Source organism: Telopea speciosissima, chromosome 1 (assembly GCF_018873765.1).
Source record: "Telopea speciosissima isolate NSW1024214 ecotype Mountain lineage chromosome 1, Tspe_v1, whole genome shotgun sequence".
Lineage (NCBI taxonomy): Eukaryota > Viridiplantae > Streptophyta > Magnoliopsida > Proteales > Proteaceae > Telopea > Telopea speciosissima.
The window spans coordinates 33,862,646-33,886,745 of record NC_057916.1 but is presented as its reverse complement, the minus strand read 5'-3'; the positions used below and the strand labels follow the sequence as shown (position 1 = coordinate 33,886,745).

The following is a 24,100-nucleotide window of genomic DNA, read 5'->3' as shown; positions in this document are numbered from 1 at the left end:
TAACCCAGTAATGAATATAAATTACGAACTTTACACATCTTTATGAACATCAACTACCATCCAAGTCTCCACACCTCCTCCAAGCTACACCATCAAGAGGAGTGATCAAGGAGCATTCACTGGCCATCAGAAACTTAAATACAAAATGTAAAGTCAGCCCCTCCCACCTTTGGCATTGCCACTAACAGGAGGGACATACCTGCAAACGTAAAAAAGGGAATAACTAACAATAAATCACAAAAACCGATCACAATTGTAGGAATAACTAACAATAAATCACAAAAACTGACCACAATCGTAGAAACGAACAAAATTAAATAACCTGCCAATAAAGCAAGAGCGATATAAATTAACTGCGAGTGTTAGAACCAATGATTAATCAAAATATTTCAAACTCCTTTCAAATAATAAAATTAAAACTAATATTACCGAGGCCCCAAATTTCAATCACTCATAGTTCGACAACTCGCAAACTTGGATGTTTACCTTTTCGGGGTGCGGAAACCCTATTGAGGATCACCCTCATTTACATATATATCACACAACAAGCATCTGATTGTAGTAAGTTCTGTCGGTAGGCATAAACCATTGGATCACCGCGATTGCATGAAATACAAACGCAACAATAATTGTCTCTCAGATACAGAACAAAACTATTAGAAATTCTCATTGTGAATACAATGGTGGTAAGCTAAATCGAGAATTTCAATGGATCAAGTTCAACACAATTAAGTGTCCGCATTTATATTTTTATGATAATCTCTGTCTATTAGAGAATTATACAATGCGGCAACCCTAGAACAGACTACAGAGTGCCCAAGTCTGTCCATGTAAGCGACAATGTGATGAGCCTTAGATAAGCTCATAGCAACGACCACATGCGCAGGCTTTGGTGGGCTTTGCTAGACAGTGTTGGCGTAGCGAGAAAAGGCTAGAGTAGTAGACGTTTGGGTAAAAGGTTGGGTTGCATGTGGATGAAATCAGTGGCATTGTTGTCTTGGTCTTTGTGGAAGTGATATGAGAGGGATATATTGAAGAGAAGATAGAACGAGTTCACTTACCTCCACTGGAAATTGCAGGTCCTTAGGTCGAAGGAAATTGCAGCTTCTCAAGTCTCCGGTTGAGATGAAGAAGGGAAGGAGAGGTTCGGTTTAAAGGCTTTCTCAACGGTAATGTTTAAAATATAAGTAAGTGGGGTTAGATTTGTTTTGTTTTAGTGCAAAGAGTGAAAATGTCTTTTAGATTTAATAGATCACAACGTTAGAAAAAAAAAGGGACGGTTGTAGTTTCAGAAGGCAGAGCGGATGGTTTTAATATTGGGCATTTGTACAGGGGAGGGGAATGTTATTTTCCTTTTTTGTTTTCAACAATAGCACTACAGTTTCTGCAATTTGTTTTCCACGTTGTTTCTTCCAATTCCTCTATTTCTTGGGTGTTGTCTGAAAAATGGGTTTTAGCTCGTGAGCGCCTTGAGGACGATGCAAATAGACAACATATTTGACAACATAAGAGAGAGAGGATAACGAATCAAACGAACATCGTAATTTCGAAACAATTAAGACAAAATTTTGGGAGCTTTCGTTGTGGTTCAAATTGATGCTTCTGCTTTGGTTCAGAGCATAGAACACATATAGCTTCCACAACGCCAGTAACATGGAACATATACGATCAAAATTACAAAATGTATGAGAGGGTAAGTCGTTGATATTCAAATGACAAGATTCGAAATCAAATTGAGTTTTCAATTTTCTCCACATGGGTTTGCAGTTTTTGTCTGTAGATAGAAATTAAGAGGAATTGCTTCTTCTACCAACATCGGCGTAGTTCGACCGCAAAATCAAAATTAGAATTACAAACGTTGCAGATTACCAGTCACCATAAGCTGCAGGTCTAGGTGATGCGTCGCTGACGGTTGAGTTGCAGGGCAAGCTTGCACGGAATCATTGGGCTTGATTACAGGGGTGGGTGGGAGGAAGAAGTAGGGGGTAGCGGCGGGTGGGGTGAGGTGCAATACGGGTGGGGGCGTGTGGACGCAAGGCATAGCGAGTGGGGTGGGAAGAAGAAGAAGAAGGGGGTAGGAACGGGTGGTCTCGTTGGAAGAAGAACATGATCAGAGAAGGCGAAGTAGGGTTGAAACTCTCAAAAAAGGTACTGAGTTGGAGGAGGAACACTGTTTTGAGGAGTTTTGAAAACTCAAACCCAAAACAGTGTATTTTTTATAATTGAAACAATGAGTGGATAGTTTCGTAAGGGCAAACCTGATTTACATGAGAGATGAGAAAGGTGTTCCTTCTGGGACGGTTGACAAAGGTACGTAATTGAGCAAACAATTGTCTTCAAATTTTGTGAATTTTGGTTTTTCAACAACAACAATAATAAATTCAGCCTTAGCCCAATTTATTGGGACCGATTACATGAATAAAACAAGAAAAAAAGAAAAATGGACACTAACGAATGAAAGGTAGCAAATGCAATGAAAAAAGAAAGATAGAAATAATAGGAACGATGCACATCCCAACAAGTTCAGAGAATCTTAGTTAAATGGGATCTACAACATGGATTCTTGCCCTCCAATAGACTCTATCTGAAGTCATACGTGACACAAGATCTAGATTATGCATATCCTTCCTCACAACTTCTCCTATGGTCATTTTAGGCTTGTCCCTACTTTTTTTAACTCCTTCGATAATAACCATATCAAACCTCCTTACTGGGGCATCCCTTGACCACCGTAGAATATGATCATACCACCTCAAGCGATTCTCTCAGGGCTTATCATTGATCGGGGCAACTCCCAAGCAAGCTCTAATACATTCATTATTTATTTTATCATTTTTATTTTTTCAATACATTTATCTTAACATCCTCATCTCTGCTACACATAACTTTTCAATATAACATTTCTTAACTGTCTAATATTCTGCCCCATACATCATAGCCGGTCATACAATAATTTTATAGGACTTTCCTTTATTAAGCTTTAATGGAATATGTCGATTGCACATACTCCGGATGCACCTCTCCATTTTATCAATCCTACTTATTTATTTGTAAGACATCATCCTTTGTGTCACTTTCCTTATTTTTGTTTTTCTTTCTAAATTTTAAATTGTGTCTTTATCCAAAAATAAAAAAATAAAAATATCAAAATTCAAAATTTGTGATTCCGATTTAATGAAATCATACTGTGGAGAATAAGTGAATCTAACTCCCAACGAACTTTCTTTATCTTTTTTTAGGTAAAAATTACTCCGTTTCATCCTACGTAATCTTATACCATCAATCCCCCTGACAAGATAAGATAATTAAAGCTTCACGCGGCACATAAATGTCATGCGTGGTCCGGATCTTAGCCCCTCAGTGGGCTCATGTACCATAAGGAACAGATCGCAATCGTCCGTAGCAAGACGCAGCGCGGCGGAGCTGACATCTCCCCACTTTCCTTCTTATCAAGGTTAGTTTCGTAAAATCAAAAAAAGTGCAAAGCCCGTACTTTTGTGGTTGCATAAACCTTTCCTTTTACTTCTCCGATCACTTCACTGCTTGAAAATTTCCAGAAAACCACGAGGATAGGTGCCCGAAAGTGGTTCCCGACTTCCCGGTATCTTTTTTTGTCCTCCATTTTCGTTGGTCGATCATTATTTAATACACTTCTGTTCCTGAAATCGTTCTTTTTTCCTTTCTCTGCTCTAGCCTCTAGTCCTAACCAAGTCGCAACCGCGGATTTTGTTCTTCTTCCGCTCTGCAATTCTTTCTATTTCCCCCGCCTTTCGCAACCTGTGTTCTCTCTTTCCTTCTTTTAATTGCTCTTGTGACTTTTAAACCCTAACCTTATGTTTTCTTTACGTTCTGTAAAACTTTATTCCTCTGAAACCTAACTTAAACCCTAATTTGGAAGAAGAGGACAATTCGTTTGCCGGTCCCTTCTTGCTGTGTCTCGTAGCTCTCACTTAAGTTTCCCCTGAGTTTCGTAATTATTCTCTATTATGCGGTTTTAGGTTTTCTTTCAATTGCACTGATGCAATGCAAGATTCTGAGAATAATCCCGACCATGGTGAGCGGTCAAATGAAGGCAGAGAAGAAGAGAAAGCTTCAGAGAAAGGACCGGACAGGGATAATTCGGATGACGAGCCAGTTATCGACGTTTCGGGGAAAGCATGGGAAGTTTCTCTTTTGGATAGCTCCAAGGAACCAATTAAGGGGTTATACTTGTACAGAAACGTGTTCAATTTAATTCCTCAGTCTTTGGGGAAACTCAAGTGCTTGAAGACCCTGAAATTCTTTGCGAACGAGATAAATCTCTTTCCGTCGGAGACTGGGAATTTGGTTGAGCTGGAATGCTTGCAAGTGAAGATATCATCTCCCAGCTTGTCAGGTCTGCCTCTGCACAAGTTGAAAGCTTTGAAAGAGCTCGAGCTTTGTAAAGTTCCCCCGAGACCTTCGGCTTTTCCTATATTGAGTGAGATTGCGAGCCTCACGTCCCTGACTAGGCTCTCTGTTTGCCACTTTTCTATTCGGTAGGTATCTTCCTCTGTTTCTCGGTGTTCAGGAAAGCATTTACCTTTTATTCTTTAGTAACATAGAAACCTCATGGATACCTAACATAGAAATTAAGAAAGGTAATAACTTGCTTACAATCAGGGTAGCTGAGATGAAGGTGTTGAGAGGCATTAGATGCAGGGACTTAGGGATGGATATAGTTAAAAATATTTATATTCAAGGCAACTTAGGATTAGCACCAATAGAAGACAAGATGGAAACGATTGATATGATTTTGCCATGTGAGACGAAAACCAGCAAATGCACCAGTGAGGAGTGCTATGGTGCAAATTGGTGGTGTTAAAAAGCTGATGGGTCGGCGAAGGTACCTGGGTTGTACTGGTGAGAAATGATGTGAGTGCTTATGAGTTGAGCTGCAGCAGTGGCATCTAATATAGTGGAATTACAATAGGATTCATGTACCCCCATGTATTTGAATAAAGCTTTTAATCGTTTGTGTATTGAAACTAGGAGAATTATGGGAAGATGAATTTTGTAGTCCACGGTCTCTTATAACTGATAACCATAGTGGAAAGACATTTATGTTCCACACAATGAGTGGAAACATTGGCTTGATTTGGTTATGGCTCTTGCTCTAGGCATAACATTCAGTTGTTGTACTTGTTTATTTATATACGTGTGGAATACATGGCAGGAATGGTTGAATGATTCATCAGATAGATTTTGTTTGGTTACATGAGCCAATTACTAGGCTGCAGATTTAGTTTGGAACTCCTCCTAATTAAGCCTTTAACTTCCAATTGTTCTCAAAGTTCCAAATGACTGATGCAAGATAGGCATAATAATGTCAGCACTTTAATTTGTTCTACAAGACTCTGCTTCCAATATTTCAATTTATTATTCATTTCTTGTTTTGATCAAGTTCAATCTTGGTCCTGGCATATATCTCATTAGCCCATGGTACAACCAAATCATGCTTGACCCATCTATTTTGTTATTCCTGGTCAGTTGATTGTGGTTCTGATGCATGTAGAATATAGTTTTCTTCACACCTTTGCAAGTGTTATCCTCCTAACCTTGTTTGGGTGCCAAGTGGAGATATCTTTGATGCTAATATATTTGTATATTCCTTTCCGCAGATATCTTCCTCCCGAAATCGGCTGCCTTAGTAAACTAGAGTTTTTAGACCTTTCATTCAATAAGCTGAAGAAGTTGCCTAATGAGATTATTTCATTGAATTCCCTGAAGTCATTGAGGGTTTCCCATAATAAATTCGTTGAAATGCCTTCCACTTTGTCCTCTCTACGAAGCCTTGAAAGTTTGGACCTGTCATATAATCGACTCACATCATTGGGGTCTCTCAACCTTGCTATGATGCATACCCTCCAGAAATTAAATCTTCAGGTATTTTTCAACGCTGGAAAATGAAAACTGACATGTTTTTAGCATTTCAGTTACAGTATAATATTTTTTCTCCTATGAGTTGCATAGGCTAAAAAACTTTAAAGTGCTTTTCTGTTGGATCTTTAGCCTCTTAGTGTGTATTCTTCCGTAGATCATAGTATTTGCACCAGTTACGAATTTCTCTTGCTTCAAAAGATGCTCTAACTTTGTTTATCTTTGTTTTTCTCTTATCCCTGAATTCTAGTTAGGCCAAGTGTTTTTTGTTATGATGCAAATCTTGCAGTAGCAGGGGTTTTATTTCAACATGTGAGGCAAACATGGCTGAATAAGATTGCCCAAATGATGGGGATCCCCTATATTAGTGAAACCTACATTTCCCTTGACAACATTAGCTCCATTACCAACCTTGTAGTGCAGTTATTCTCTATGAGTAATAGCCCCTGAATTCATTTGAGTTTTATCAGTGCTATAAACATAGCTATTTTCTTCCCTTGTAGCATAGGTCTATAGGGTTGAATTGCTTGTCTGGGAACTGGAAAGGGACGAATTGAGACTTTAAGGACATTTTTCTTTTGCTACTACTCACTTGCAATGTGTCAGATTCTTTTCAAAATAGCAACCTTTGCTTATTTTGTTGCACCACCGAACCTAGGCTGTAGTTGTAAAGAATTTCATAGAACGTAATGCGGGGATAACATGGGAAAAAACACATGTACGTTATACATGTGCACAAAATCTCCAATCTTTTTATTTTGTTCTTGATACATAACATGGCTGATCCACCAAAGGTACTAGATTTGATATGTTGATCTGATAAAACACATGTACATGTTATACACACACACACACACAAAATCTCCAAACTTTTTATTTTGTTTTTGATACATAAAATGGCTGATCCATCATAGGTACTAGATTGGATATGTTAATCTGATTCCAATGCATATCAAACTATATGAATTATCAGATACCAAAATTTTGAACCTTTGTATTACCTGATGCATGCCCATAAATGGATTAATCCTGGCTTAAAATCTTATTAATTTAATCAAACTGCTGTGTTTATTAGGGTTTCTTCCTGGATTTTTTGATCCTTTCTTTGGACTGTTTGGTATAAAATTATCCAGATCATTAATACTTGGGACTGACACATCTTACAATACTGATCCCTGAGCCTTGGGTATTTTTCTACCAACTTCTGGTTGTACCAGTAAATGCTAAAGAAGATGTGCTTGCCTACCCGTCCATTATAAATTTTTCTGCCCCATACATTCTATAGTCTAGACCTAAGATTGGGCCAGCTTTCCCTAACCAAGAAATTCTTAGATGGTTTTTCCTGTGGGATTTTATTCGAAATGCATGACCCCTTCTTCTCATATAAGCAATTTACTATATTACGGGACTAGTGTTCTTTCTTTTAATAACTAATATAAGCAAGAGGAGAAATGGTATGCTTCCCACCCAAAAAAAAGAGAGTGAGAGGGAGATTTTATAGGTTTTAAAGATAATATAGTGAGACAAAGAATAGATTATAGAAGGGAGGGAGTGAATAGAGAAAGAAGCGATTTTTTTTAGAGAGGGGGGATGCTAGGCAGAACACTTAATGCTGCTGTTTGTGAGATTTAGATCCATAAGCATAATGAAAAACTACAGCAGCCATCAAACATTTGGGGAACCCTGTAAATTTTGTTTGATACGGTTTAATCATTTTGATTGGTCAAAACTCTGTGCAGTCGGATGTTATAAAATAATAATAATAATTAGCATAGTGATAATAATAATAAGGGAAAAGGCTGGGTATGCTAGTGGTATACCGTAAGCTAGCACCCTATGTGTCTATCTCTCTTTTCCTCCCTTTGAGGGGGTAAGGGAGTCATTTCAAAGGGGGAAGAGAGAGATACACACATAGGGTGCTAGCTTACGGCATACTGCTAGCATACCCATCCTTCTCCCTAATAATAATAATAACAATTAAAAAAGATAGAGGTAAATTTTTTTAAAAACACATTCGGCTCGACATGGCTGCAAGAGAACCATGAAAACTGGCTTGGATTCAAGTTCTTACCCCCAAACAATTTTTGGGTCTCTAACTGAATGGTCCATGGTTTCATCCCAACAAGATGTGTTAGAGACTTAGAGTCTTAGAGACATGCTTCATAAGCGAAACCAAGTTTTGTGTAAAATATGTGTGTGAAATGTGACATATTTTTCTTATCATAGGACACCTTGGCCTACTAGTAATTGGCCCACAAATAGAAAATAGAGATGGAAAAGGAAGGTCGTAATCTTATTAGCTGATCTGGGGCAGATCTGATCTTAGATCTAAGGGATGGGATTTAATTAAAGAGTCCTGCCCCTGATATACAAGATCTGAACCTATGCTAGTCAAAATCAATCTCATCTACATGGATTTCCAAGCAAGGTTCCAAGTTTCGGGTTTTGACCCTGGCTTAAACTGAAACTTCCATATGGTCAAAACCTGAGATTTTTCTGGGGGCAAAATCAAAACCTAGGTTTCGAGGCTCAAAAAATGGTTTATTGAGCTGTTTTTTTTATGCTGCCTATTTTTATCATTTTACACCTATTCCATGAATTAGTTCAACAAAAAACCACCCAAAATGGTACTTGTGGTTTGGACTCAAGTTTGCTAGTGTACGTGGAATGCTACACACTAGCAAGGTACTAGAACTTGGGTCTCGGTACCAACTTGGCCCTTGGAAAAACAGAGTCGAGTCGAGATCTTGCCGAGTTGGTGCATTTTTTTTTTTGACTCGAAGCCTCAACTCGGTGGGTTTTAGACCTAGTTTGGGTCTGAAACCTGGTATTCAGCCTATTTTTGGCCATTTAAACACAATGGCACTATCAGATTTTGCAAAAACAAAGTCCAAATATGAGTTTCAATTAGGACTATAGGTTGGTAGGTGACAAGGTACTAAAACTCGGGTCTCGGTACCAACTCGGCCCTTGGAAAAACCGAGTCGAGTCGAGATCTCGCCGAGTTGGTGCATTTTTTTTTTCCGACTCGAAGCCTCAACTCAGTGGGTTTTAGACCTAGTTTGGGTCTGAAACTTGGTATTCAGCCTATTTTAGGCCATTTAAACACAATGACACTATCAGATTTTGCAAAAACAAAGTCCAAATATGAATTTCAATTCGGACCATAGGTTGGTAGGCGATGATGTACTCAAATATCCTCCTCTACACATAATTTAGTGATAGAAAGCAAGCAAAACATTCAATTAATAGCTAAATAACTTAAATAAGAATTAGAAATGTTAAAGTGATACATCAAACTGTTTAACAGTGTTTCAACTATCATCACCTAAAATGACTTTGAATCAAGTATTCAGTCCCCGCTAGTGTTACATAGTCTTCCCATGACATAGTGTTGCTGTAATGTTGCATATAGTGCTCCACAACAAGCATATAAGAGTTCTATTGAGTTAGGTAAGTAAATACATAGTAGATGGGTCATTTCCATGGGTCAACCCGAGATCTCGACCTGAGATCCAAGATCTCGCTGAGATATGTCGAGTTCTGTCGAGTTAGGTAAGTAAATACATAGTAGAAGGGTCATTTCCATGGGTCAACCTGAGATCTCGCCCACCCAAAGTGAAAATCTCCTAGTAGATCCGGATAAGAAGATTGAGGTTTTCAAGCCCTCCCAGGATAGCCCCCTTCGTCAATTCTACGACCGTCCAAGAGTAATGTCCTCCTTCTCTAAAAGGGGCTTCACCAGATTGGCGATTGCCTTTTTTAGATAGAAAATGGCACCAATCTCTAGAAAATCGGGACCCCATTTTTGCAAGTCCGAATCCTCCTTAATGACCTCACCTAAAGGAGGAAAGATATTCAAAATAGGGGCCATACACTTTTGGGTACGGGATTGCGCTTCTACTTCACTTTTGTTTGGTAGTGGACCACTACATGGACCCTAGTTTCTTGGCAAGATATTGCACTTTTATGTACCGTATGCCATCTCGTCTCGGTTTCTCAGAAAACTGAGATGAGAGCCGAGATCTCGCCGAGTCGAGACGAGTTTTAGAACTATGGTAGGCGATGACGTACTAAAATACCCTACTCTACACATAATTTAGTAGTAGAAAGCAAGCAAAACATTCAATTAATAGCTAAACAACTTAAATAAGAATTAGAAATGTTAAAGTGATACATCAAATTGTTTAACAGTGTTACAACTATCATCACATAAAATGACTTTGAATCAAGTATTCAATCCCCGCTAGTGTCAAATAGTCTTCCCATGACATAGTGTTGCTGTAATGTTGCATATAGTGCTCCATAGCAAGCATATAAGAGTTCTGTCGAGTTAGGTAAGTAAATACATAGTAGATGGGCCATTTCTATGGGTCAACCCGAGATCTGAGATCTCGCCGAGATATGTCGAGTTAGGTAAGTAAATACATAGTAGAAGGGTCATTTCCATGGGTCAACCCGAGATCTCGACCTGAGATCCGAGATCTTGGCGAGATATTGCACTTTTATGTACCGTATGCCATCTTGTCTCGGTTTCTCAGAAAACCGAGAAACTTGCCGAGATCTCGCCGAGTCGAGACGAGTTTTAGAACTATGCACACTAGCTTTATTATAAACACTAACTACGTATAATTTAGCTATTGGAAATGTAAATATGCAATTAAAACAGTCCAAACATGCATTAGGTTAGGCCGTTAGGGAAATACAAGTATACAACACTCACCACTCAATACCTCATGGTGTTTCTTGGTGTGTCTAATCCACGAGCTGCGTATGTGGTGGAGCGCCAGTTAGGAGAAAAGACGAAGCTGGGAAAAATCAGAGTTGTAGAGGGAGAGGAGAAATCACATAAGAACAAGGGAGGGGGGGGGAGAAGAGTGCACACGCACACAGCCGTCAGGCTACTCAAACCACAAACTCAATTCATTCTTCAAATCTGTCTCCAATGATGGGGAATTAAATCATATGTAAAGAGAAATAAAAGACTCCTAATTACTTCCTAAAACTTAGACTAACTAAAATAGAAACTCAATAAAACTCAAATTAGCTACCCCAAAGTAACAGATTACATATCTTTCCCAAATAAAATAAATTCTAAATATCCTATTGAACCAGAACATGGTTGGGAACCGATTCATCTTGGTTTGGATACCCAACTGGGTTTGGGTTGGTCCAAGGTGGTGTATCTGCATCAATCACAACCCTCAGGCTACTCAAACCACAAACTCAATTCATTCTTCAAATCTGTCTCCAACGAAGGGGAATTACAGCATATATAAAGAGAAATAAAAGTCTCCTAAAAATAAAGACTCCTAATTACTTCCTACAACTTAGACTAACCAAAATAGAAACTCAATAAAACTCAAATTGGAAATTTCCCTATAAGTCTAATAGCTACCCCAAATCAAAAGATTACATATCTTTCCCAAATAAAATGTATTTTAAATATCCTAATAAACCAGAACATGGTTGGGAACCGGTTCATCTTGGTTTGGATACCCAACTGGGTTTGGGTTGGTCTAAGGTAGTGTATCTGCATCAGTATGACTGAAGATTTCGTTGATGCTCCTTCGAATGCAGCTCATATGTATCCCATGACATTTGTAACAAGTTGTTTCGATAGTCCAGGACAACCCACATTAAAGCTTCATCATCAGCATACCAGAGGTATCCCAATGACTCACTGAGACTTGAACTGGGTGTAGCCGACACATATGGTTGAGTCGGATACGAGAAGATGCTGTTGTCGAAAGTGACTTAGCACCTGATCCACCCCCATACTCAGTGCTGGGGAATGAAGTAGAAGATCTACCATGCCGAACCGTTGCTCTCAAAGGATGGTCCACCAACATATCTACCATACCCAACATGTGAGGCTGAATTGCAGCTCTCAAAGTCACTATCACCATGATGTGCTGGACTGAGGCTCTCTCTTGTGAAGGATGGTGCACATCAATGCCCAGATCCTCTATTCTCCCCCAAACTAATGGCTTCCGGTGTGCCAGACAAGCTCGATACATCCATGCCCATCCTAGCTGCCTCCTCCTTTGGCCTGAATTGCTTAGGTTGAATGTGAGTGTAGCCTCTATCGGTCCGTGCATTGTGGTTTTGATCCCACGTGACATGATCGAATTGAGTCTCCATTGTGATTCTGATGGGCCTGGGCTTTGCATCTTGCATCATCTAATAATGCTCCTCGCTTGAGGTTGCAAATCTACCATTATCATCATCATCATCATAATTATCACCACCATCACCATCACCATCACCATTACCACTACCACCTTCATCATGGGCTTGAGTTGGGGAAGGTGGGCGATGTCCTAGGAATTCGACCACTCAATTCTTCGTCATCATCTCTACCAGGCTGGGACTCAAATGCATGCCAGGTCTGTGAGTGAACTTTGCCCCTTGACGCCATATACTCCTCGACATTAGCACCCATCTGTGAAGCATTTTGGGTGTTGGGCCGACCCCCAGCCTCATCTAACAGAGGCTCACCTCGATCCTTCACCCACTTGTAAAGGCGATCCTACTCTTCACGTTGGAAGATTTCGCTCAACTCGATTGGAGTTGAATTTTTGTCTATGCCAAGGTGTATGTGCTCCTTTCTCAATCTCATATTGTAATGCACATAGACGGATAGACCAAGTCCCTAAGCTTCTTGACGCCTAATCGGTTCCGCCTCTTGGAGTGTATGAGGGAGAACATACTCTAGTTCATAGTTGTCAAGGCGTCGCGTAGGTGTCTAGATGCCTTGGTTGCCTTGTTGGTGTCGCCTTGATTTTGGACCTTCTCCAACGCCTTGGGTCGCCTAGACGCCGTGACAACTATGCTAGAGTTACGCTCGCATATGGAGGTAGAACATGTTTGGGAAAGCACTTTAATTGCTATACTACTCAGGTTGGTGTAGGTACTGCGACTTGAAATCTAGCGTGATGATGGGAGGATTGGGTTATGCATGATGAGGAGTCACCACCTAGGATGAGGGCCTAGGACCCATAAGAGGAGGCTCAATCCTTGGTCAGGGAAAAGAGTTGGGTTTGATTCCATATGTTATGGTTAGAGATTCGGGTAAGGGCCAGGTTACTGAAGTGGGAAACTGTTAGGGCGCCGATTCTGCCCAGTAGAACTGGTCCTTCTACTAGATGCTAAAGTTCGAACATTCCCCTAAATTGCGTGGTTTATACCAATATGCATGGCTAAGTTTGATTGGCTACTGTACACTACAATAACAATAACGATTATACATTACTCCTAAAGCATGCTCATTAGTAGGCTACATTGTTCTAATCTATACAACCCCCATGCTATTATATCAAAATGACTAAAGGAAGAGTGATTATACTTGAGGTCGACCCTGGATGAGGGTCGAAAGGGGGAGGGCCCTTTCGCTCCTAAATCCAAATGTGGTTTTTTGTGATCTCCCAGGTTAGGGGGATGCAACTTACTATTTCTTTCTCTCTCTTGAAGGACTCTAATGCCTTAGGGAATTTCCTCTCTCTCACTGGCTTTTTTCAAGATTCCCTGGATTTCAGACCTTCTCTAGGGGTTCAGGGCGCCGAAGGACTATCGAGGGACTGCCCATGCAAGGGTTCATAGCTCGAAAATTCAAGAACTTTGAGTTGAAGCGATATCTTACCTTGGGAAAGGGATTTCTTGGGTGCCTTTGGCTACTATGGGGTATTAGGACACTAGGGAAGCATGGGGGCGTCTAGAAAACACCAAAAGAAGGACAAAAGTAGCATGGGCATGCTTCTCAAGACTAACTTTGCATGCTTTGGGAAGTTTAGGGGTCCTCTATTTATAAGGGGACCATTGGAATTCCGCGGCTCCACGGTTTATCCTTTTCTGATTGTGGTGCCCTGTGTGCTACCACAGAGCACTTGCGGTGCTGCGAGGCAGCCGCAGCCTCTTGTATGGCCTGTGAATATCGGGGCATAACGTGCGATGCCGCGACCATTCCATGGATCCGCGGAGCTGTAAAACCCTAGGGCTCATTTTTAGAGGAATTGAGTGATATGACACTTTCTCAATGGCTAATGCATCATCCTTCACACTTCATAAAAAAATTCGGTTGGGGGTTCCGCCCCTCTACACCCCTTGGGTAGGGCGCTTCCTGCCCCTACAACCCCCACAACTTGCTTAGCGGCTAGCGGGACTGCCGTAGTCAGGGAAGGTAAACAGCATTGGCAAAAAGGTCTTTACATAACTTCCACGCCAAAACCAGCTCTTTAATCATTATCATTATTACAGATGTGAGGGTGATATGACCTTTGTGCCTAAGTGAGTCCTTGAGAGAGATGCAAAGGTCAGTCTGTGTCCTATGATATTATTACCAGGGGGTGACAAAACTCAGCTCATAGTTAGTAAAAACGGGAATGACAAAGAAGCGGAAACGGACGGTACGGGTTTTAAACGGTAAAAAATTGCAAACAGACAGTAAAAAAACAGAGAACGGTAAAGAGCGGAAAAAGGACGGTATGGGTTTTAAACGTGTATATTTAAAAAAAATGGAACCAAAGGCACTATTCTCATAGAAATTGAGGAATTTTTACTTGAATACTTGCTTCTAATGTTCAAACAAACCGTAACATCCAAAATTAATCCATGTATATTCCACAACCCATTGTAAGTTCCAAGACATATCATCTAATATCATCCATTATCAATTCCCAATTCATACACCATAATGTCTAAAGTCTTGTTGAGCAATGTGGCTTGGCTATGGTGTTGCTCATTATTGTCAACACAACCAACACACTCATGGAGTGATGCATGTTCAGTTGGAGTTGGGAGCCATCACTTAAGAAATCCTTTTCAGTAGATGCATCAGTTTTGTAGCTCAATTTCGGGGTCCATGCATTGACCCTGAGTTGGAGGTGATATCATAATAAATGTAGCCCTTCGAGTCATCTTTACGTCGGTGAAAGAATCACGTTGATTGGAGTTTGGTAGAGTGAGATATGATTAGTTAAGTGAGTCATTGTGGACGGCAAGCAATTCTGTATAAAAAACGTCAAAAAATGGAAACACGTTTAAAAAGGAAAAGGGGGCTGGTTGCTGGTTTTTACCATATGTTTGGGAAACAAACGGGAATACACATGGTAAAAAACGGCAATGCTGTTTTAAACACATTTTTGCTAACTAGGATTCAGCGTCTACAGTTGGGTGAGTATCTCCATATAACAACCACCATTCAGCTGCATAACAACATTAAAAAGTATTGTTGGGTGATGGTAAATAATGATACATACTTTAAATATGAATGAAAAACTAAGGTGATTGGACCTACCAAGAGCAGTGTTATCCCGACCAGAAATTGCCGCTGCCCGGCCTAAACTCCCAGTGGCATCCTGTAAGGCTTTATCTGTATCCATTTCAATTTTGGTACTAATGTTAGCGTTAATACTGAATTATGAGTTCTTAAGTACTAAACAAAGTACTAGTCTTACCTCTTGATTGCAAATGGACTGTCCATTTGAATTTGGCTCAAGCTTCTCCACCACCTTCATCATTACATTTAAGAGATCTTGACTCATCCTAAGTTTGTGCTTGTATTGATACTTGGGATTGAGATTGTATGGTGACAACAATGCAAACTAGTCAATAAACAATTAAATGACAAGTAAGTTGAATTGAGATGAATAAAGTTAAAACTCACCAGCCTTATGTAGTGGATGCATGAGCTACTTCTCCCAATGATCTTTGATTTTGGCAATGAACTTTGTGATACCCCCCCGCCTGTACACTTCTTCCACCTTAAATCTTCGTCAAATCAATAGCTGCCCACAAGTGTGGTAAGGTGGGCTTCTTTTGTGTCCATTCTCAACACTTTGATGATCGACTCGAAGATCATGTCAACCCTCTTCAGGTCATCCCAGAACTTGTCACTAGAAATGGTTGCTTGGGCTGCCCAACCCCCACGAGAAGTAGACTCCTACCACTCAAACCAATACTCTGAAGCAAACATGGAGCTAAGTCCAGCCTTCTTTGTCTCAAAGCTTTTCAAAGCGATGTAGTTTGTGGCAAAGTATGTTAGCGCTGGCCTCATTAACTCCCCACCACACTTTTTCCTCAACATCTGTAGGGCATATCCATGATTGTAGATAAATGTGGTCACTTGTCTTGCTCTCTCTATAGCCTCTTTCACAAGCTTAAGATTCCTTATGTCCTTCAGCATGAGATCGATGCAGTGGGCTGGACATGGAGTCTAGAAAAGTTGGTACATGGGATTGTACATCAGTTTTTGCCCAGCCTTCTTGAAGTTGCTCCTGTTGTGAGTGACAACCTGTACCACTTTCTCTGCCCCCACATCCTCTACCTCTTCCTTCAGCAGCTTGTATATATATTTTGCATCCTTCTTCTCCTTAGATGCATCAATTGACTTTAATTCGTAATGCTTAATTACCACTTTCTCTACCCCCACATCCTCTACCTCCTCCTTCAGCAGCTTGTATATATATTTTGCATCCTTCTTCTCCTTAGATGCATCAATTGACTTTAATTCGTAATGCTTAATTAAGTTGTTTTACACCTCTACTTTAATTATGTGTTCTAAATATTGTATGGAATAAGAGTAAGAGGGGCGAAACAACATGGCTCTCGAGCGCTCTGCAGCTCTTCCCTATCCCCCTCCTTTCTTTTATGGTTTTTCGATCTCCTTTGATCCCCGGCTACTCTCCTCTCTGAATTTCAATTTACAAACCCCAGGTCTTCATTGAGAACTTTCCCTTTAATCTCTCCTTTCCCCTTCAACGTGTTTTTCAATTCATCTTTCTCCATCTCGCTGTTTTCTTCTCCATTCATTCATGTCCTATCTTCTCCATCTTGATCTTTAATGCCCACCCACTCATTTTTAATTCTGCCTCTTTTCTTCAGTTTTGCATTGAATTTACTTCAACTTTTATATCTACCTGAACTTTCATTTCTTTCTCTCTTTATCTTCTTTCCTACCTCATTTATCACCTTTACTGCACTTTTCTCACTCCTCCCTTCTTCTCACCCCCCTCTCCCTACACAACCCCTTATGGCTATCTCCATGTTATCCTTTCCCTACCTCTTATTCTCTCCTCCAACCTACTTCTCTAACAACGCACTGGTCTCATCTCTATTTATTAACCTTCCCACAAAATTTTACTTCCCCCAGCATTTTACACTCTTCCACTTCTCTTTCCTTTTTGGAAAACCATCACCGAATCCACTTCCTACACTTTGCACTTCTTAACATTCACCTTTCATCATGCACCCCTCTAAACTACCTCCAATTTTACCCTCACCACCAAAGGACAAACTTCTCCCCGGAAAAGGCACTTCACCTAAGAGCAGCTGCAAGGACACTAAGGATCCTTGTGAAAGCGACAGAAACAAAGCCAAATTCAAAGAAAAGGAAAAAAGTATAGCTGTTTCTTTCACTCGAAGCTCTTCTCCACCTTTTGATAATCTGGGAGCAATGTACAACCTTCACAATTCTGCACCTCCTCCAGGAACCAAATTCATCTTATCATCACAACCTATTATCCATGGGTACGCCATTGGATGCCCAAAACCTGATAACTCACTGGCTTCCTTCCTTGCTTCCTTTGGAAACCGTTCCGACCCAAATCCATCAAGCTTCTCAGAAGTGGAGATTTTGAAGCTTCATTCTACAATATCCTAGATAAAGTAGCAGTCCTCGACAAACAACCTTGGTGGTATGGCCATCATCTTATCCACCTTTTTTCTGATCCCCCTAAATCAAAAGGCTTTAAAGAGAACTCCAACTTCTTCACCATTTGGATTCAACTCCTTGACATTCCTTCCTCTGTCTTTGAAGAAAACGCCATCATCAAAGCTGCTTCCTCCATCGGTTTCCCAATCTCCATTATGATCGACCCCCCTTCAATTATCTCATCCTCCCATTCCGCCAGACTCAAAATTCTCTTCCCCAAACGGCAATCAATCATAAGCTTTACCAACATCTCATCCTCGGACGGCAAAGTTAACACTATTCCTGTTCGTTACGAAATCTTCAACCTGTGCACAAGATGCGATCTGCTTACTCACATTCAAGCTCAATGTCCAGGGAACGCTTCAAATTTCGAGGATCCTAATTCCCCCGAAGCTACACATATTATGAATCTCTTTCCAGTATGTTACGAGGCCAAAGCTGAGAACATCATCACCGGCCCCCCAGCAGACCATTCCACCCTATCCATTGACAATTTTTCTAACAAACTGGGTGAATCTTCCACGTCCCCACTTCCAACCTCTGAACCATCCCTACTACACAAGGGGGAACTCGAAGGAGAAATTAAGGATCACCCCCCAAACCAAACCCACCAGATCCTTAATCCTACACCATTAACCCCACCTATGGACTTGCATGTCAAATCCCCTCACCATGAATACATAAGCTCTCCCAAACCCAATCAACATTCTAACCCTTTACCCAGCCCCAACCCATAGACTACCCCCCATCATCCCACATCCCACACCACCCCACCACCCATCCCTGAACCTGCAACGGAACCCTCTTCACCTTTGCATATCGACCTAAATCAACTTTGGACTGATGAACTGTGCCAAAATTTGGAGTCGATAGTACCCCCACTTTCTTTCATTCATAACCCCGAACCAACAACGTTCTTTCAGCCAACCGAAAACATCTCAGTTCTCCTCCACGAAACCCCAAACCTTCCTCATCTCGATCTCAATAGTAGCCTCCCCATCGACTCCTTTCAACATTTATATCCCTTTCCCTCATCTTCGAACCCCGTCCAAACACCAATCCACATAATGTAGTCCTAGAATAGGTGATAATCCTACTAGGAGCCAATGGGAATCAAGCTTTGGTCAAGCCTGCTGTTTAGGGCTGATTAGGGGCTGTTTTAGGGCAAAATTAGGGTTTAGGATGGGAATTTGGGAATGGGGTTTATATGGCTGTAATATACAGGTTTAGGGGGTCATTATGGTATATAAATATCTGAATTTGAATCAGTTTTGACTTCCTGCAGAAATTAGGGTTAGGGTTTTGGGTTTTAGAATTAGGAAAAACAACAAAAACTAGGGTTTAAAGTAGGATTCAGGGGCTGAGGTTTAGATCGAGTGCTAGAGGGATTAGGGGGAAGGTTCGGCTGCAGTATGGGGAATTTCTGATGGCTGAATGGGCCTAAACAGAAATTAAGGTTTCTTAGGTTTATGGTGATTAATGGGGAATTAGGGTTTAGAGTGATGGGAAGGGGCAGCAACTGAGATCGAGTATAGGCAGGGGTGTGATGGGGCTATGGTCTGAATCTGATTGAATTCAGATGGGGGAGGAGTATTAAAAATAACCTAGATGATCTAGGGTTTAAGGGAAATCGATAGGGAGGGAGAATGAATGGAAAAACAGAAATTTAAGAGCAAACTTACTACTAGATTCCACCAGCAACAGCTTAATTTGAAGAAGGATGAAGTCACCTTCAGAGAGAAACCCTCCCAGCCGTCACGGCGTAAGGAGTCGCAGGATTCCACCCACCCTTCCACCTTGATGTACCCACAAGGATGCAAACACTCTTGAAGAGCAAGGAGCAGCAGCAGCAATCGGCCAACAGCAATAACAGTCTTTTTTCAAATATCAATATGTGGGGGAGCCTCCCATGATCCTACTATTTATAGTAATAAAAGGGGGGGGGGCAAAGGTCTTACAAATAATCAATCTAAAGCAAGTCCTAGTCAGACTAGGAGTGGGCAGTCCTAATCTGAGTCCTAATACTAAAACATAAAACAGAAATAGACTTATACTCTGAATGGGAGTATAAGTTAAAGCAACAAACAATTAAAATACCTATCCCTCTAAAATCGTGGAGGGGAAATAAGAGAAATAAAACATAATAAAAAGACTGTTTTGCCCTTACTAAAAAACTAAAAAACTCTAAAAGGCTCCAACGAAATTCAGCCTAGTCAAGGCTGCTCTTCTTCTTCCTTCAGGGTTTCTTCTTCTTCTTCTTCCTTCTTGGAGCTGCATCAACTCTCCTCGTCTTGAAAGCATTCATCCCCGATGAATGGTTGGAGATCACAAAATGGTCTTCCAAATCAAGGTCGAGTTGCTTGAGTTCATCTTCAGCGGATGGTGCAATCTTGTATGCGGACAGCAGCTCTTTGGAGGATGAAAAAGATTGCAGTTCTGGCTGGACAGCAGCCTTGTGACATACCACATGGACACCTCGTAACTCATCATCATCAAGATAATTAGCCACATCATACTCATCATCAGGAGGGAGTGGGTGAATACAATTTGCGCCTCGGTCGTCGTCTTCACCTTGAACTTCTTCCTTTTCAGCCACGTTGATGGGCTTCTTCTTATGTGGGCAGTCCCTAGCAATGTGTCCTTTGTCTTGACAGTAGTAACAAGTGAAGGGGTCATTTCGGCCCATAGGAGCCTTGCCCTTATCATCCACATGTGGGGGAACAGCAGGGCGAGAGGTGCTGCCTATGGAGGAACCTTGTTTTGAGGTGCTATTGTTGATGTAGGCCGGCTTGGAAGTAGAACCTGGCTGTTTACTTGAAGCTAATAGTTCCTTTGCCTTCAAGGCCTTCTCAAAACAATCTCGAACGTCTGCAACGTCAACCACTCCAATTGTCCTGTTGATCTCACTTGATAGACCCAACCTGAACCTGGAAAGCATTTGGATGCCCTCCTCCCTAATGCCAGTGCGAGAAGAAAGAGCATCGAATTGCCCCATGTACTCAGTTATAGTCATGGTTCCTTGGCGGAGGGAGTTGAATTTATCCTGCAACTGAGACCTGAAGTGCCTTGGTAAGTATTGCTTGCTCAGGTCATATTTCATGTCTTCCCAAGTGCGGGGTGCAGTACCATTAAAGTCCATCTCTCATTCAGCAGTTCTCCACCACTCACGTGCAGGTCCGACAAGTTTAGCGCGGACTAACTTCATTTTCCCTTCTTCAGATAGATCATACCAGTCGAAATAATCTTCTATTGCAGCAAGCCAATCATAAAATACCTGGGGGTTAGAGTTACCATCGAATTCTTTCAGATCAAGCTTCACTTTTTGGTTGCCTGTATAGCGTTGATTAGTACCCTGGTCTCCAGTGAAGTAGGACCTCATATACTCCTCAAAAGTAGGCTGCCGACCTCTATCTCTATCCCGGTCTTCTCTATCTCTGTCTCTGTAGCCTCGGTGGTGATCATTGTGTTCCCGAGAAGGTTCACGGGCATATCTAGGTCTGTCCCGACGATCTCTATAATAATCTCTATCACTCCTGTCATCACGGTCAGTCCTGAATCTGTCCCTGTTACCTAAGTGTCCATCTCTATAACCCCTGTAATCATCTCTAGGGCTCCCATCTCTGTCAGGCAGTCTCTGTATCACTGAATGGGGCTGGTACCTGTCTTCTTCTATGGGCAGGTAGCTGTCCCCATCAGGAGGGATTCTCTGTCCTTCCAAGTGTTGCAATCTAGTCATAATTGCATCAGTTGTAATCTTCTGATCTGCAGTAAGTTTTTGGAACATCTCTAACACTGCTGCCATAGGGTCGGGTGGTTGTGGCAGCACCAGATTGCCATGTTCATCCATGGCTCTGATACCAAGTTAATGTAGTCCTAGAATAGGTGATAATCCTACTAGGAGCCAATGGGAATCAAGCTTTGGTCAAGCCTGCTGTTTAGGGCTGATTAGGGGCTGTTTTAGGGCAAAATTAGGGTTTAGGATGGGAATTTGGGAATGGGGTTTATATGGCTGTAATATGCAGGTTTAGGGGGTCATTATGGTATAAAAATATCTGAATTTGAATCAGTTTTGACTTCCTGCAGAAATTAGGGTTAGGGTTTTGGGTTTTAGAATTAGGAAAAACAACAAAAACTAGGGTTTAAAGTAGGATTCAGGGGCTGAGGTTTAGATCGAGTGCTAGGGGGATTGGGGCGAAGGTTCGGCTGCAGTATGGGGAATTTCTGATGGCTGAATGGGCCTAAACAGAAATTAGGGTTTCTTAGGTTTATGGTGATTAATGGGGAATTAGGGTTTAGAGTGATGGGAAGGGGCAGCAACTGAGATCGAGTATAGGCAAGGGTGTGATGGGGCTATGGTCTGAATCTGATTGAATTCAGATGGGGGAGGAGTATTAAAAATAACCTAGATGATCTAGGGTTTAAGGGAAATCGATAGGGAGGGAGAATGAATGGAAAAACAGAAATTAAAGAGCAAACTTACTACTAGATTCCACCAGCAGCAGCTTGATTTGAAGAAGGATGAAGCCACCTTCAGAGAGAAACCCTCCCAGCCGTCACGGCGTAAGGAGTCGTAGGATTCCACCCACCCTTCCACCTTGATGTACCCACAAGGATGCAAACACTCTTGAAGAGGAAGGAGCAGCAGTAGCAATCGGCCAGCAGCAATAACAGTCTTTTTTCAAATATCAATATGTGGGGGAGCCTCCCACGATCCTACTATTTATAATAATAAATGGGGGGGGGGGGCAAAGATCTTACAAATAATCAATCTAAAGCAAGTCGTAGTCAGACTAGGAGTGGGCAGTCCTAATCCGAGTCCTAATACTAAACATAAAACAGAAATGGACTTATACTCTGAATGGGAGTATAAGTTAAAGCAACAAACAATTAAAATACCTATCCCTCTAAAATCGTGGAGGGGAAATAAGAGAAATAAAACATAATAAAAAGACTGTTTTGCCCTTACTAAAAAAACTAAAAAACTCTAAAAGGCTCCAACGAAATTCAGCCTAGTCAAGGCTGCTCTTCTTCTTCCTTCAGGGTTTCTTCTTCTTCTTCTTCCTTTTTGGAGCTGCATCACCACATCCCTACCCCCCTCTCTAACCGAGCTGTAACTTTTACCCAAATCCCAAGATTAACCTTCAACAACCCCATCTGCATCACAATAAATTACATTCTACCTCCCAACTTCATCAACCCTACACTACACTTAATCCCCAACCCTAGAGCCGATTTCATCAACTTAACAGCCCAGACACCTTCCCCATCTCAAACCTCTAAACCAAAAAACTCTGAGCCCACTCCCCCACCCCCAGATACCCCAAAGAAAATGGCCTCATCCTCTACGCATCTGGAAAGTGACTTCAAAGATCAACCAGAAAGCGTTCTGCACAAAGAAAAGGCCAAATTCACAAAAAGAAAGAGGAATGAACAGTTGGATGTTGAGGATGAGAAGACTGCCAAAGACTCTCTTGAACTTAAGCTCTTCCAAAAATATCAGCTGATATTCTCAAGATATCCAAATCTCCGGATATTCTCTCTGCTTAAATGAAGGACTGGGTTTGTGAATTGAAATAAGAGGAGGAGTTCCATTGCTCTTCACAAAGGAAACACACGATTCGAATTTGTGAAGTTCCTGGAAACAAAGCCAGGGACAAGGAGTCGATCCCATCTACTTCTACGGTAAAGTTTTCACTTTTTGAGTTTTTCATTGTTTTATTACTATTTTTCTAGCTATCTCTTTTATTTTCCTTAAATTTTCCAAGCGTTATTTGATTCGTACCCAATCACTTCCTTTCCATCATGTTAATTTTTAGTTGGAATATTCGTGGCCTCAAATCTAAAGCAACTAAGAGATTGTCTTCTCATTTTAATAAATGGAAACCTGACCTTATTTTTCTTTGTGAAACCAAATTAACATCCCCTGATCTTAAATTTCTTCCTAAATATTGTAATCAATTCTTTCCTTTAGGGTTTATTGAAAGCACTGGTAGTAGGGGTTTCAGCGGCGGACTTTGGGTTCTTGCAAATAACTCCTCTTTTTCAAACATTGTGATTGGGAATCGTTTCATCGCTGTATATACACAAGACCCTTTCTCCCATCTACCCTGGTGTCTAATTTGGATTTATGCACCACCGAAACCTTCCGACAGATCAACTTTCTCGTCTGATCTTAGAACATTCATCTCATCTTGCAATTCACCTTTTTCGGTCATTGGTGATTTCAACGAGCTTCTTGATAGCCATGATAAGTTTGGAGGGAAACCCTTTGACCCTCTAATGTAGCTCACAATAGGATAAGGATCCTATTAGAGGCCAAGCAACAGGATCTAAATACAGTTGCTGGTTAGGCTAGGCAGTTTGGGGTTGTTTAGGGCAAATCTAGGGTTTAGGCTAGGGTTATGGATGAAAATAATATATGGTAATGATCAGCAGGTCTAGAGGGTTATTTTGATATAAAAATATTGGGATTTGGATCAGTTTAAAATTCCT

General features: G+C 41.1%; 1 protein-coding gene across 2 annotated transcripts in view; it reads left to right on the top strand.

Moving 5' to 3' along the window:
* Positions 1-3,911: 3,911 nt before the first annotated feature.
* The window catches only part of LOC122646344, a 60,401-nt gene continuing 40,212 nt past the window's right edge, over positions 3,912-24,100 (top strand). For both annotated transcript variants that reach the window (XM_043839895.1, XM_043839884.1), the window contains exons 1-2: positions 3,912-4,517; positions 5,640-5,904. In XM_043839895.1, coding sequence (XP_043695830.1) covers positions 4,024-4,517; positions 5,640-5,904 — 759 coding nt within the window. In that variant the 5' untranslated portion in view covers positions 3,912-4,023. The remainder of the gene's footprint in view (positions 4,518-5,639; positions 5,905-24,100) is intronic.